Below are 17,001 nucleotides of genomic sequence, written 5' to 3' on the forward strand. Positions count from 1 at the left end.
GATTGAGTTTTTTTGAAGAAGTAACAAAGAAGATTGATGAGGGCAGAGCACTAGATGTGATCTATATGGACTTCAGTAAGGCATTCATCAAGGTTCCCCATAGGAGACTGATGAGCAAGGTTAGATCTCATGGAATACATGGAGAACTAGCCATTTGGATACAGAACTGGCTCAAAGGTAGAAGACAGAGGGTGGTGGTGGAGGTTGTTTTTCAGACTGGAGGCCTGTGACCAGTGGAGTGCCACAAGGATCGGTGCTGGGTCCTCGACATTCTGTCATTTACATAAATGATTTGGATGCGAGCATAAGAGGTACAGTTAGTAAGTTTGTAGATGACACCAAAATTGGAGGTGTAGTGGACAGCGAAGAGGGTTACCTCAGATTACAACAGGATCTGGACCAGGTGGACCAATGGGCTGAGAAGTGGCAGATGGAGTTTAATTTGGATAAATGCGAGGTGCTGCATTTTGGGAAAGCAAATCTTAGCAGGACTTATACACTTAATGGTAAGGTTCTAGGGAGTGTTGCTGAACAAAGAGACCTTGGAGTGCAGGTTCATAGCTCCTTGAAAGTGGAGTCACAGGTAGATAGGATAGAGAAGAAGGCGTTTGGTATGCTTTCCTTTATTGGTCAGAGTATTGAGTACAGGAGTTGGGAGGTCATGTTGCAGCTGTACAGGACATTAGTTAGACCACTGTTGGAATATTGTGTGCAATTCTGGTCTCCTTCCTATTGGAAAGATGTTGTGAAACTTGAAAGGGTTCAGAATAGATTTACAAGGATGTTGCCAGGGTTGGAGGATTTGAGCTACAGGGAGAGGCTGAACAGGCTGGGGCTGTTTTCCTTGGATTGTTGGAGGCTGAGGCGTGACCTTATCAAGGTTTACAAAATTATGAGGGGCATGGATAGGATAAATGGATAAAGTCTTTTCTCAGGGGTCGGGGAGCCCAGAACTAGAGGGCATAGGTTTAGAGTGAGAGGGGTAAGATATAAAAGAGACCTAAGGGGCAACTTTTTCACGCAGAGGGTGGTACATGTATGGAATGAGCTGCCAGAGGAAGTGGTGGAGGCTGGTACAATTGCAAAATTTAAGAGGCATTTGGATGGGTATATGAATAGGAAGGGTTTGGAGGGATACGAGCAGGTTCTGGCAGGTGAGACTAAATTGGGTTGGGATATCTAGTCGACATGGACAGGTTGGACCGAAGAGTCTGTTTCCATGCTGTTACATCTCTATGACTCTAAATGATGGGGATCATGGGGTTTAATGAGGGAGGAACTGAAGTAAACCTGTATTAGTAACAAAATGGTGTTGGAGAAATTGATGGGATTGAAGGTTGATAAAATCCCCGGGGCCTGATAATCTACATGCCAGAGTACTTAAGGAAGTTGCTTGAGAAATAATGGGTGTATTAGTGGTCATTTTCCAAGATTCTTTAGACTCTGGAACAATTCCTACAGATTGTAGGGCAGCTAATGTAATTGTACTATTTAAAAAGGCAGATAGAAAGAAAACACCAGTGAGTATGGCACTGGTAATGGGTAAGATGCTAGAGTGCATTATCAAAGATCTTATAGTAGAGCACTTAGAACACATTGATAGAATCAGGCAATCAGTAAAGATTTATAGAAGGGAAATCATGCTTGACAAATCTACTAGACTTCTTTGAAAGTGTATTTAATAGAGTTAATCAGGGGAGCCAGTGGATGAGGATTGTTTGGACTTTTAGAAAGATTAGATTAGATTAGATTATTTACAGTGTGGAAACAGGCCCTTTGACCCAACAAGTTCACACCGACCCGCCGAAGCGCAACCCACCCATACCCCTACATTTACCCCTTACCTAACACTAGGGGCAATTTAGCATGGCCAATTCACCTGACCTGCACATCTTTGGACTGTGGGAGGAAACCGGAGCACCCGGAGGAAACCCACGCAGACACGGGGAGAACGTGCAAACTCCACACAGTCTGTCGCCTGAGTCGGGAATTGAACCCGGGTCTCAGGCGCTGTGAGGCAGCAGTGCTAACCACTGTGCCACAAAGCTTTTGACAAATTCCCACAAGACTCTTATGGGATTCCGGCTATTAATCTGCGGGGTGTGGTCGAAAGGCGAGCAGCAGCACCGAGTCAGTAGAAAACTTTCTGAGCTTGGGGAGCACAGCTTAGTCTGTGGGGAATGGTTGGAGGAAGGAACAGCAGAGTACGGAATCACTATCGAATTCACTGAGCTCGGGGAGCGCGTTCTAATCTATCGGGTGAGGTTAGAAGGCAGAGCAGCAGCAGGGAGTGAGTATAAAACTCACTGATCTCTGGGAGCGTGGCTTAGCCTGGGTTGGGGGGGGGGGGGGGGGGGGGGGGGGGGGGGGGGGGGGAGGGGAGGGGGGGAGCAGTTGACAGGCTGAGCAACAGCAGCATAGAGTGAGTATAAAATTCACTGTGCTCGGGGAGCGCAGCCTAGTCTTGGGCGAGTGATTGAAAGGTGAATCAGCAGCAGCATGGAGTGAGTATAAAACTCGGGGCACACTGTCGCTGCAAAACAAATACTGGAATGACATTGCAGGGAAGCTGTTACCTGATTGGCTGGTAGGAAATCTGCAGTAAGTTTGAAAAAGAGCACAGCAAAGAAATATTAGAAATTAACTCAAACTTATATAAATTAATAAAGTAATTAACTAAGTAGAGGTGGCTGGACAGGTAATGTGCTGTAACTGTATGATGTGGGAGCTGGCTGATCCCATTGTGAACTGCAGTGACCACGACTGCATTAAGTGGTGGTTGCTGAAGGAACTTCAGCTCAGAATTAATGAGCTGGAATCTGAGCTTCAAACACTGCGGCGCATCCTGGAGGGGGAGAGTTACCTGAATGCTTTGTTTCAGGAGGCAGTCACACCCAGTAGATTAAGTAATTCAAATTCAGTTAGTGATCAGATATAGCAGGGTGCGATTGCAAGTGAGGAAGGTAGGGTGATCCTGAGTTCAGGAACAGAGGGGCCACAGCTCTTGACCTTGTCCAACAGGTAGGTGGTACTTGTTCCCTGTGAGGCTGAGGAAAAGGGCTGAAGGGAGGATGAGCCAGCTAAGCATGGCACCATGGTGCAGAGGCCATTCAAGAGAGGGATGCAAAAAGACAAGTAATAGTTATAGGGGACTTAGTCATGGGATATGATGAATTGGTTGAGATCTTGAATATGTATTTTCACAGTAGAGGACATGAATAACATGCCAGTGATTGACAAAGAGACGAAGATAGGTGAGGACCTGGAAACAATCATTATTATGGAAGAGGTAGTGTTGGGTATGGAAGAGGTAGTGTTGGACAAGCTAATGGAGCTAAGAATAGACAAGTCTCCTGATCCTGATGGAATACATCTCAAGGCTCGAAAAAATATGGCAGGAGGAATAGCAACTGCATTTGTGGTAATTTGCCAAAATTCGCTGGACTGTTCAGCAGTTGTAGTTGATTGAATAACAGCAGATGTGACGCCATTGTTTAAAAAGGGAAGTAGACAAAACATGGGGATTATAGACAGGCTAGCTTAACTTCTGTAGTGGGGAAGATGCTTTATTATTACCTATTATTAAGGAAGTCTATTATGAAGGAAGTCTATTATCAAGGAAGAAATAGCAAGGCATCCAGATAGAAATTGTCCCGTTGGGGAGACGCAGCATGGGTTCATGAAGGGCAGGTCTTGCTTAACCAATGTTTTGGAATTCTATGAAGACATTATCAGCATGGTGGACCCAGTAGTTGTGGTGTACCTAGATTTCCAAAAAACCTTTGATAAGGTGTTGCCTATGATAACAACACATGGTGTTCCGGGTAAAGTATTAGCATGGATAGAGGATTGGTTGACTAATAGGAAGCAAAGACTGGGGATAAATGAGTGCTATTCTGGTTGGCAATCAGTAACTAATGGTATGCCTCAGGGATCAGTGTTGGGACCACAATTTTTAATAATTTATATAGATGATTTTGAATTGGGGACCATGTGTAGAGTGTCAAGGTTTGCAGATAAGATGAGTGGCGAAGTAATAGTGCAGAGGACTTTGAAACTTTGCAGAGGAACACAGATACTTTAAGTGAGTGGGCAAAGGTCTGGCAGATGGAATACAGTGTTAATAAATGTGAAGTCATCCATTTTGGCAGGAGTAACAGTGAAAAGGACTATTACCTGAGTGGTCAAACGTTGCAACATGCTGCTATGCAGAATGACCTAGGTGTTCTTGTGTGTGAATCACAGAAGGTTGGTCTGCACGTACAACAGATGATTAGGAAGACAAATGGAATTTTGTCCTTCATTACTAAAGGGATTGAGTTTAAAAGCAGGTAGGTTATGTTGCAGCTGTATAAGGTGCTGGTGAGGCCACACCTGGAGTACTATGTGCAGTTGAGGGGGCTGTCTTATGAGAAGAGACTGAATCGACTGAGTTGAGAAGGAACTTCTTCACCTAGAGGGTTGTAAAGTTATGGAATTCCCTGCCCAATGAAGTAGTTGACGCTACGTCAGTAAATGTTTTTAAAGCTAAGATAGATTTTTTCAAACTATGAAGGAATTAGGGTTACGGTGAGAGGGTGGGTAAGTGGAGCTGAAGCCACGAAAAGATCAGCCATGATCTGATTGAATGGCGGAGCAGGCTTGAAGGGCCACGTGGCCTACTCCTGCTCCTAGTTCTTATGTATTATATTGAGATGCTTAGAAAATCGATGAGCAGACAGGAAACAAAGAGTAAGAATGAATGGGCCTTTGCAAGTTTTTGGGGGTATCGCAGGAATCAGTACTAGGACAGCAGTAATTCACAATACAGAGGAATTTCATTTATCCGAATACTAATTATCTGAATATTGGATTATCCAAAAGGGATCTCAAAGTACCAATAGAAACATTACATCAAAGAGCTGTTTCAACTCTGATCCCATCTTTTGTTTACAGGTACAATGATTAAAAACGAACTCAGCTCACTGAAATGCTGTCGAGAACAGTCCTGGACCGTCCAAGCACCGTCTCCAAATGACTGACCTGCTGCCCTCTCTCTCTCTCTCCCCACACACTTTCCCTGGAGTTCTACATAGGTGTGTATCCTAAACCCTCCCTTTCCCAGATAATCTCTCCAACATTGTCCTGTACAGGGCAGAGGTGGAACCTGTCAAAAAGGGGGGAGTGTGTGTGTGTGTGTGTGTGTGTGTGTGTGTGTGTGTGTGTGTGTATACCCGCTATTTGGAGACTTATCCCACAAAGCCAGCAGCAATCTTATTATTGGTATATAGTCTGGCTGCCCCAGGGGGAGGGCTGATGGGAAGCAGGGGTGCAGATGGGTCGGACAGTGGTGGGGATGGACAGGATTGGTGGCAGATGGGCTTTAGAGGTGGGGTGGATGGGGTTGGCAGCAGGCTGGGTGGTGGGTGGGGTATCATGTACAGTGTACTTTTGCCTAGTCTTCTGAACGGGAAGCAGACTTCACGGAAATCTCCGAGCCCCAGAGGAAATCAACTGACCAAATTATCTGAACGAAATAGTGCTCACTAATCTCGTTTGGATAATCGAGGTTCCTCTGTGTATGTTAATGATTTACATGCGGGAACTAAAGGTAATATCACAAAATTTGGAGATGACACAAAATTGGATTGAAGGGTGAGCAGTAAGGAGGACGCACAGATGTTGCAATGCGATTTGGACACTTGAGCAAATGCACAGCAGATAGAGTATAATGTGGATAAATGTGAGGTTATCCACTTGGGTAACAAAAATACAAAGGTAGATTATTATTTGAATGTTCAATGAGACCTGGATGTCCTTGTGCAGCAATTGCTGAAAGTAAGCATGCAGGTGCAGCAGGCAGTTAAACAAGGCAAACTGTATGTTGGCCTTCATAAGGAGAGAATTTGAATACAGGAACAAGGATGTCTTACTGCAATTATACTGGGCATTGGTGAGGCCAGACCAGCAATATTGTATACAGCTTTAGTCACCTTATCAGGAAGGATGTTCTTGCTACAGAGGGACTGACATTTGAAAAGAGATTGCAGTGATTATAAGCCTAACCAACACAGTTTAGAAGAAATGGAGAGAAGGACCTCACAGAAACCTATAAAATTCTAACAGGACTAAACAGGTTACATGTAGAAAGGATGTTCCCAAAAGAATTAGGGATCACTTTAAGCAAAGGGGATAAACCTTTTACAACTCAGATGAGAAGAACTTTCTTCACCCAGTGAGTGGTGAACCTATGAAATTCATTACTGCAGAATGTGGTTGAGGCCAAACATCATGTGTTTTCAAGGAGGTAGATATTGGTCTTGTGGCTAAAGGGATCACAGATCAAAGGGGTTTGGGCAGGATTAGGACATTGATCTCGATGATCAAACATGATCATATTAAATGGCAGAGCAAGCTTGAGAGGCCAAATGCCCTACCCCTGTTCCTATCTTCTATGTTTCTATGACACGTGGATAGGGTGGGAAGGTGATCATCAGGTTTTGTCATAGGCTACTTGGGTGGTGGAAGTTAGGTCAGACTGGAGAGATAGTAGAATGTTTTAAGGGATTAGTCAGGTGGCAGCAATCAGATCTACTTGGTGAGTGGAGGGTTCTGCTCAAGCTGGTCAAATGAGACCAAGAGGGTGTCAAATGGATTGGGGGTGGGGAGCAGGAGAGGCTAGGTCTGCTTGTGAAGGTAGTCAGGTCAAGCCATGGAGTATGGCATGGTGGTGAATGTGTCCTACTTGGAGTGGGTCGCAATAGTTTGGGGGAGGGGTTTGTGGTTTCTGTTGTTACCAAGGAATGAACTTGAAATTTTCCATTTAGCATTTACTGGCTCACTACAAATATAAATAGCAAACTATGTTCAAATTTCAAAAAGGCATATTAACTTTGATTGGCCAAGGCAATCAGACCTACTGAGTTTTTCCAGCACTTTGTTTTTATTCAATTTTACAGTTCTGCAGTATTTCATTTTTAATTGTTGTTACCTATCATTCATATGAAACATGGGCTGAATATATATATGTTCTTTCTGTCTGCAAAGATCAAAGCCTTGATTTAAAATTTAATCAAGGCTTGGCAGTTTACTGTCAATTATCATTCAACTTGTGCATCCTAATGGCAACACCTCTACCACTCAATACTTTCTTCTTATAAAGCATAAAATGGTTATTTCTCCCATAAATTGACATTTCTCAAATTGTCTTGATGAATGCTTCAATAAAATGTGACATTTTCAGCAACAACCAAGTTCTGTACTGGCAAACAACTATAGAGGTTAGACATGTATAACTGTCTAAACTCTCCAACTTGGGTTTGGAGACTTTTCCAGCATTTAGTAGGGAATGGAGAATTACCAATGGAACTTACTTAGTTCAAACTTCCTGGCAATTACCAGTACTACCAGTACTTTAGGGTACATGTGGCATCTTGGCCATAAATTTGGTTTTCAATGATCTGGAGACTGGAAAAATTTGGCTTTTGCATTATCAAGTTTAAAATCTCGTCATCTATTGACAATATTGAAATGTTTTGAGCTTGAATTGTTTTTTACGTAATCAAATAGATTTGTAATCAAACTGACTAATCAAATTGTCATACGACCTATTCAGTTTGCGCAAGACTTTGATCCATAATTTTCAATCATTATACTTCAATTCACTTCTCATTGCTACCATTCAATTAAACAGCTGTCTATTGCATTCTTTCAGACTATTCAAATTCTGGTATTCTAGCACTTGCAGGAATTTTTCTTTTGGGATCAAATTAAATTCCCAGCACCAGGTTCAACTCAAATGGTATTGGAAGACAGCCTAATTATCTCCACTTGGCTAATAACTGCTTGAGTTCAGGCAGCTCTTTCACTCTTCATCAGGTTTTCTCAAAAGTATCTCAAGCTAGAAGGTTTTTGACAAATAACACTGCCACTGATGGGAAATTCTGAAGACAGCCCATGTTGGGCCCTGAAATTCCAGTTTCCTTGTTAGAGGTTTCTCAGGAATTTGAATAACAAGAATGATGTCAAGGTTGAGAGTGTGGTGCTGGAAAAGCATGGCCGGGCAGGCAGCATCTGAGGAGCAGGAGAATCAACGTTTCGGGAATCTAATTCCTGATGAAGGGCTTATACCCGAAACGTCAATTTTCATGTTCCTCCGATGCTGCCTGACTGGCTATGCTTTTCCAGCACCACACTCTCGACTCTGATCTCCACCATCTGCAGTCCTCACTTTCCCCTCCATAACAAGAATGATGCCATTCCTGAACCTGTGCCTTTTAAAAGTTATATTCCTACTTAGCCAGGAACAGGATGGAAGAATCACACTTTTCAAAATCCAGATCAATGAATCTTTATCACATGCAGCTCACAAGCACAATAGAGTACAACATGACCATCACAAGTCTTACAATTGTACCCAAGATCAGACAAAGCTTTTACTCAAAAATGTAGTAACTTGGTTCTATACTGCCAATAAACTTCCATATGATAAATCATATTGATAAATTCAGATTATTTAATGTGTTGCAAAACAGGAGGCTCTTGCAAACAATACAAACCACTAACATTAAAATATTAAAAGTTTACTTGAGTTAAAATGCTTCACTGAGATTAAATATTGTAAATATCCTATCTTACTTTATAATGGAACAATTAAATATTCTGTAATTAGAATATTTAGACAATGGAATTACGGACAGCATTCTATACATACAATAAAAACAAGAAGATAACCCAAAAAAAATGTAGGACCACTCAAGGACAAAGGAAGGAACTTCTGCTTGGAGGCAGAGGATGTGGGTGAGATCCTAAATAAGTACCTTGCATCAGTATTCACTGAGGAGAAAGATATGGAAGATAGTGAAATTTGGATGGACATGCTAACAGCATTTTGAGATCAAGAAAGATGGGGCATTGGGTCTCTTGAAGTGCATTAAGGTGAATAGGTTCCTATGGTCCAATGGCATCTATTCCAGGTTATGAAGAGAGCCAAGAGAAAGGATTGCTGGGCCCTTGACCACGACCTGTGTATCCTCATTAGCCACTGGAGAAGCCTGAGAGGACTGGCGAGTGGCTAACGTTGTTTGCCTGTTCAAGAAGGGAAATAGGGACAACACAGGAATCTATGGACCGGTGAGTTTCACATCAATAATTGGGAAGCTAATGGAGAGAATTCTTAGGGATAGAACTTACACACATGTGAAAAAGTGTGGTCTAATCAGGAACAGTCAGCATGCTTTGTGCAGGGCAGGTCATGTCTTACTAACTTGATTAAATTTTTCAAGATGAAAAAGTGATTGATGAGAGTAGAGCATCGAATGTTGTCCACATGGATTTTACCAAGGCTTTCAACAATGTCCCTCATTGTAGACTCATCCAGAAAATTAATATGCATGGGATCCACAGTGACTTGGCCATGTGGATTCAAAATTGGCTTGTCCATAGAAGACAAAAAGTAGTGGTGAAAGGGTATTTTTCAGGCTGAAGACTCCGTGACTAGTGGTGTTCTGCAGGAATCTGTACTGGGACCTTCGCTGTTTGTGATATATATAAATGACTTGGATGAAAATGTACATGGATGGGTTAGTAAATTTACATAAGATCCAAACATCGGTGGAGTTGTGGATAGTGTATATAAGGATACAGCAGGATATAGATCAGTTGCAGATATAATCAAAGAAATAGCAGATGGAGTTTAATCCATATAAGTGTGAGGTGCTTCATTTTGGGAGGTCAAGTTAATTTCAGGATCTTGAACAGCATCAATGTAGAGAGGGATCATGGGGTTCAAATCCATAGGTCCCTGAAAGTCGTGTCACAAGTAGATAGGTGGTAAAGAAGGCATTTGACATGCTTGCCTTTTTTGGTTGGGGAATTGAGTACAGGAGGCAGGATATCATGTTGCAGCTTTATAAGAGTTCAGTCAGGCCACACAAAGTATTGTGTTCAATTTTGGTTGCCACATTATAGGAAGAGTGTGGAGGCTTTGGAGAGGGTGCAGAATAAGTTTACCGGATGCTGCCTGTGTTAAAGGGTATCAGCTATAAGGAGAGGCTAGAAAAACTCAGGTAGTTTTTTCTGGAGCGGCGGAGGCTGAGGGGAGACTTGATAGAAGTCTATAAAATTATGAGATGCATAGATAGGGTTGATGGTCAGAATCCTTTTCCCAGAGTTGAAATGTCTAAAACAAGCGAGCATACATTTAAGGTGAGAGGGGGAAATTCAAAGGCAACACGAGGGGAGAATCTTTTACTGAGAGTGATAGGAGACTGGAATGCCCTCTCGGGGTGGTGACACAGGCAGATATGACGGGGTGTTTAAGAGACCTTTAGATAAGCACATGAATATGCAAGGAATGGACCAAGGGCAGGCAGAAGGGATTAGTTTAATTTGGCGTCATGATTGGCACAACATCATGGGCCAAAGGGCCTGTCCCTGTGCTCTGTTGTTTTATATTCTTTGTATCAAAAGACCATCACATATACAGCATTATATATTTCAGAATTTTATAACACAAGTACTGCTTGTGAATGTTCAGATAAAAACACTGTACGCACTAATGAAAAATGAACAACAGCATTGTTTTTATTTCAGAAATGATTAACCTATTCCATAGCATTAGCTTTCAAACCATACCTTTCATATTTTGACTGTACTCCTGAAAGTTTGAAGGCAAAGGAGGAAAAGAATAATATCCTCCAACCACAGACTTTTCCAGAAAATCTTTCTTATGTTGTGATTTTGCCCACTGAATAAATCTTCTAACTGTAGTGTCAATTGTGTATGGTCTTCTTTTGTGATAACCTGCATCCAATATTTTTCACAAATTATTTGAAGTGGTATTTGGGATTGAAAAACCCAATAAATTTCTCTTTTCAATCAACCACTGGTTTTAATTTGCATATTAATGTGAAGTTTAAAATTGTGTTAATATGAACATTGGAGTAAAGGAGAGCCTGAACTAGTTTATTTAACTAGCCAATGAAATTGTGAACAAGAAAACAATATTCTCTTTGTGATGAATCAATTATACACACTAGGTTTCATCATTGATGGATACCAACAATGTTCACAATCAAAAATTAATTTCAATAGAATGAAGATCATTCATTGATAAGCACATGAAAGAACCAATCAATAGGAACACAATATGATCAAAGTACAGCCAATACAAACATTTACCAAAATACATGCCCAGTGAGATCATGACAACATGCAATAGTGACCTCATTGCATATCTTTTACATGATATTCTGCACATATTCCATCTGAAAGTATTTAAGAGGTTTCTTTCATATTTGTTCATGGTATGTGGGTATCACTGACAAGGCCAACGCTCATTGCCTATCCCAAATTGCCTACAGGGCAGTTAAGAATCAACCATCTTGATGTAGGTCTGGAGTCACATATGGGCAGATTTCCTTCCTTAAAGGACACTATAGAATATTCCTGACAACAAATAGGTAGATAATGGTTGTTCTTAGGGTGGGATTTTTAATCCATTATATTGAATTCAAGTTTCACCATCTCCAATGGATACACTTATATCTATATTCCCAGCTTAGGGTTTTAGATTACTACACCACTTCCTCCATTATCTCAGTAAAACTTGGATAAAGAAAGCGGTTTGAAAAGGAGGGACATTCAATCCTAACTTAGTTTTCTGGAGTTCTGTGCCTGAAGGCAGACTGATATACAGTACTACAACCTGCACATGATGGCCTGAATGGCCTCTTTCTGTGCAATAACCTGTCTGTGGTTATATGGAAAAATGTAAGGAGGTAGTTCTGAATCACCACAGCCAGAATTGGAATCAACCCCCGTGTTTTTGCCACCAAGTTAATATGTACAACAATCATGCTGCAGTAATTCAAGAATGTCACCCAACTGACTTCATTTACAGGTCATTCATTATCCAAGAATGCACATTAAGAATTATGTCCTCCAGCAATTATGACCATAATGCTGTGGACACTAATTGTATTCTGGTCAGCGAAGCAACTGTAATCAGGCAAAGCATACCAGAGACACTTACCATAACTAGGAATGGAAAATGTCTCTTTGGAGCTGCCACATTCATTCACTGTATTGTAAGTATGCAAGAACATGCTCTAGGATGCCCAAGAATACCTTTACTTTGACTGGGGAGAGAGAAATGCTAGTTTACTAGCAGAATTCATCTCTCATATATAATAACATATATTCGAATATGGACACATACTTTAGTGCTCCTTATGGTGACAACAATTACCTCATTGCAAAGCATTCATGCCATACTTTTTTACTCATTCACAGGGTGACAGTATCGCTGGCTTGCCTATCCCTAATTGCCCAGAGATCAGTTAAGAGTAGACCACATTGCTGTGGGTCTGGAGTCACATGTAAGGCCAGATCATGTAAGGATGTCAGATTTCTATCCCTAAAGGGCATTAGTGAACTAGACGGGTTTTTCCTGACAATCAATAATAGCTTCTTGGTCATCATTAGATTCTTGGATCCAGACTTATTTTATTGAATTCAAATTCCACCATCTGCCATGGTGGGATTCAAACCTAAGTCTGCAGAATTTTACCTGAGTCTCTGGATTAATGGGCTAGCAATAATACCAATACGCCATCACCTCCCCTTACTGTGAAGGTATAACATAAGCTTCAGTGTATGGATGTGAAGGTACATTTTATCTCCTTCAATAAAACTGTATTCTCTTTCTGACCTATACCACAGAGTTGTAGTCTATGAGCCTGGCAAAAAGAGTGGTGGCCATGTGAATGTGGTAACAGAGGGAGGATGGTGGCATGGCTCTGATTGTTAGAGGGGTTGGTAAACCCATTAATGCTGATTAATAATTAACTGTTGTGCTTTGATCTTTAAACAAAGAACACCGTTTTAAAATTAGAGGGTTGCCTTATAATACAGAAATTAGGAATTTCTTTCTGAGGGTTTTTGGAACTGTTTCCTGCAGAAGGTGGTGGTGGGGCCCTCAAATATTTTCAAGGCAGAAGTTTCAAGGTGCTTGTTAGACAAGAGAATCAAAGGTTATAATGGTAGATGGGAATGTGGATTTCGGAACACAAACAAATTTGCTGTTATCACATTGAAAGGGGAGCAGAATCAAGGGGCCAAATAGTCTACTGCTTCTACGTCATAAGTAAGTTATAAACACAAGTAGATTGAACAACATGAAGTACAGATTTGTTTGGCTTTATTTACCTGTGATATAAATCTGAGTCTCACTGGATGAAGTCAAATATGCAATACTGCATCCATCGTGGAAGTTATTTCTGACAACCCTCATTTGGGTACAGACTAAGAAACTCACTAAAAGAATATTTACAGATGGTAAACAATTGGTATAAACCTTAGATATATGATAGAATAAAGATTAAAGACAGACATTCAAGAAACTATATTTCTCAGTTTTAAATTACAAAGAACAACTTCACATTCTTACAATTAGATTCATAATCTATCAGATTATTCTAGTTTGAATGACATGTAATGTACACAGTTTACTACAGATTGTTCTTAAACTTTATTACATTCTCTTTTATAAATTGCTTTATGATATCACAAGATACTGAGGAGTTTATGGCCTGAGTTTCCACTTGATTATGTTGGGGGAGCAACTCCCCCAGTATGGGTGATAGAGATCACAAGATCACAAATGTAAAACTCAAATTGCATTTCTGGTTTCCCCAATCCCTTGTGCTTGTATATAAAAAAACCCATCGGAAAAAAAGGCCCTGCTCTGAAGAAAGGTGCTTATATAGCACTTTTCACAACCACAGGACATTCCAAAGTACTTTAAAAGCAATTAAATACTTTTAAATGGTATACAATGTTGTCATTCATGAATTGAAACAGGCATTTTACACATAGCAAGCTCTGACAAACAGCTGTATGATAATGGCTGAAAAATGTTTTGCTGGAAAAGCACAGCAGGTCAGGCAGCATCCAAGGAGCAGGAGAATCGACGTTTCGGGCATAAGCCCTCCCCGATTCTCCTGCTCCTTGGATGCTGCATGACCTGCTGTGCTTTTCCAGCAAAACATTTTTCAGCTCTGATCTCCAGCATCTGCAGTCCTCACTTTCTCCTAGCTGTATGATAATTACCATATAGTACGCTGCATGGCACATTAACTGGTGGTTAAATATTGGATACAGGATTAAATACAGAACATGAGGAATAACTCCTTTGTTCTTTTTCTGAAATACTGTCAAGTTTTTTTTATGTTCACCTGAAACAATGTAACACCCAATTAAAAGAAGGCACCTTAGATTCTAGAGCACTCTTCCAGCATTGCACTGAAGTAATCAATATTGGATAGTTTATATTTCTAATAAGCAAAAGCTCTACTTACATCATGAGTGATTAAAGAGGTTAAGAACAACATAAAGTTTATAAGAATTAAAATATGATTGAGAACAACACAGATGCAAAACAGCTATTGAGAGTCTAGTTTTAGGTACGGCTGATTTCAATGTGATGGGACAAAAACAATCATCGTAAATTAGGCAAATCTGTCAATAGTTTAAAATAACAGAAGATCAGTGATAAGTTTTCGAAGAGTTTAGCACAATGGTCAATCAATTTATACCACAGGAGATAAGAGCTCCACTTGCCAGAAAGGACAGTCATGGGTAATGAAGCGGCAACGTAGAACTAAAGAGAATATGTGAAGAAAAATAAGATAGAGAATCTACTCTATGGGAAAAATGCAAAGGATATCAGATCTACACAATGGAACATGGAAAGAAATTGTCGGGGATCAAAAGGAACAAAAATCATTAAAATCACATTAGGAAAAAAAGATAGGCAGGTTAATATGAGCCCCAAGAAACTGACAGAAATGACGTCAATGAAAATAAGGAAGAAGCATAAGTACATATTGAAAAATGACTGTTAAGATTTATAAATGGGGAAAAATGGAATATGCTAGAATTCCAAAGAAACTAGTATTGATTTAGGAACAGTGTCAAAGATTCAATGAGAATGATTTCAAAAGAGGGAAACGCACAGCAAACTGAATTACAACCTTCTGTATGTTTTCTCAGACTGTGAACATGATGGGAGAAAGAAAAATTGGCTTGTTCTTTCCCCTTTCAAGATTACAAAAGAACAAAGATTAAAAATTGATTCCATGTATAGTGTGTGTTTGCTTGTGAGCAAAGATGTGTGCTGTGAAGGTCATAGCTGAGAAAATCCTCAGTCATCCCTGTGCTGCAGATAAAATATTTCTCTCACTCTGGTGAAACTGCAGTCAAAAGGAAACATCACAACAACCTTTGACCTATAAAGCCAAGCAAAATGAACTGTTCACCTATCTACATAAATGCTAATGGCTGCAACATCCCATTGTCTACTCTTCATAGAATTCTTAGATTGACCTGAACTTCTAAACAAAACATTTATCTTGTTTGCACTTGACTCTCATTTCTAATTTGTGTTGTGCATTGCGTTATAATCTTTTCTTGCACTTTTCTGACCTGCAAATAGGCTAAGAGGGAAAGGATACAGGGTTGTGAATGCAGTGTAAAAATCAAATTCCTGGAAAACAAAAGATACCAAAATGGGCCTCCACACAATCAGATGAAAATTTAGCCAAAATACTCAGGATAAGTAGGGAAGTAAAGAATGGAGGAGGTTTGGCAGTGTTCTCAATAAAAATATTACAGGCTGTGTGAAATATAAAGTTGAGGAATGCAATTATTTTGCTTGAATTAAGAAACAATAGTGGTATCATCATCACACTATCATTTGAGTTCTATAGGCTACAAACTGCTGGGAACAATCTGGAGGCACAAGTTTGCAAGGCAATTACAGAAAGATAAAAACTATAATGATCATAATGGGAAATTTTCATCACATTGTTATCGTTTGTAGAGGAACAGTGTAAAGGCCAGAATGGGAAAATGTTTGTACAGTTTTCAGGAGAATTTTTGAAATGAGTATTTTTCTGGCCAAACAAGAAAGGAGGCATAAAAAAGAAAAATACTAAGTGTACTGGAAATCTGAAATAAAAATAGAAAATTCTGAAGAAACTCAGCAGGTCTGATAGCATTTGTGCAGAGGGAAAGTAAAGAGTTAATATTTCAAATCCAATAGGACTCTTCTGCAGAACACAAAGAAGGAGGCATCGCTGGATATAATTCTAGGGAGTGAAATGGGTCAAGTAAATTAACAACAGTAAGGAAACATTTACAGGGCAGTGATCATAGTATCATAAAGTTTAGGTTCAGCATAAAAAATGACAAGTAGCAATCTAGAACAAAAGTACTTAATTGAATGAGAGGATGAGGACAGATTTGTCAGAGGTAAACTAGGATCCAAGATTTCCAAGGTAAACAAAGGACAGCAGATTGTCTTTAAAGAGTAGGTTGATCGATATAGCTCAGGTACATTTGCAAAAAGGGAAAGTCAAGTCATGTCACCAGTCTCACCAGATCACAGGTCTGCTCTCTCATTAAAGAGAGATGACTGGTGGTGATGTAGCTTGAGGGCCACCATACCTCAGGCAAGGGATGGTTGAGAGGGAGAGTTATAGAGCTAAACAGCATGGAGAAAGACCCTCCAGTCAAATTCATCCATGCTGAACAGATATCCTAAAATAAACCTAGTCCCATTTGCCAGCTTTTAGCCCATATCCCTCTAAACGCTTCCTATTCATATACCAATACAAAGAACAAAGAAAATTTACAGCCTTTCAATGCTCTTCATATGTTTCATTGGTACCGCCTCCACCACTTCCTCTGGCAGCTCATTCCATAAATGCACCACCATCTGGGTGAAAAAGTTGCCCCTTTGCTCCCCTTTAAATCTTTCTCCTCTCACCTTAAACTTACGTCCTCTAGTTTTGAACTCCCCCATCCCAGGGAAAAGACCTTATCTATTCAACCTAGCGTGCCCATCATGATTTTTATAAACCTCTACAAAGTCACCCCTGAGCTCCTGACGCTCCACGGAAAATAGTCCCAGCCGATTCAACCTCTCCCTATAGCTCAAACACTCTAACCCTGGCAACA

General features: G+C 40.4%; 1 protein-coding gene across 1 annotated transcript in view; it reads right to left on the reverse strand.

Annotated features, from left to right (window-relative positions):
* Positions 1 to 17,001, reverse strand: part of LOC132816933 (RPA-related protein RADX-like) — a 96,648-nt gene that overhangs the window by 23,050 nt on the left and 56,597 nt on the right. The window contains exons 7-8 of the mRNA XM_060826957.1: positions 13,189 to 13,296; positions 10,615 to 10,782 (exon numbers count right to left, since the gene is read on the reverse strand). Coding sequence (XP_060682940.1) covers positions 10,615 to 10,782; positions 13,189 to 13,296 — 276 coding nt within the window. The remainder of the gene's footprint in view (positions 1 to 10,614; positions 10,783 to 13,188; positions 13,297 to 17,001) is intronic.

Source organism: Hemiscyllium ocellatum, chromosome 6 (genome assembly GCF_020745735.1).
Source record: "Hemiscyllium ocellatum isolate sHemOce1 chromosome 6, sHemOce1.pat.X.cur, whole genome shotgun sequence".
NCBI classification, from domain to species: domain Eukaryota; kingdom Metazoa; phylum Chordata; class Chondrichthyes; order Orectolobiformes; family Hemiscylliidae; genus Hemiscyllium; species Hemiscyllium ocellatum.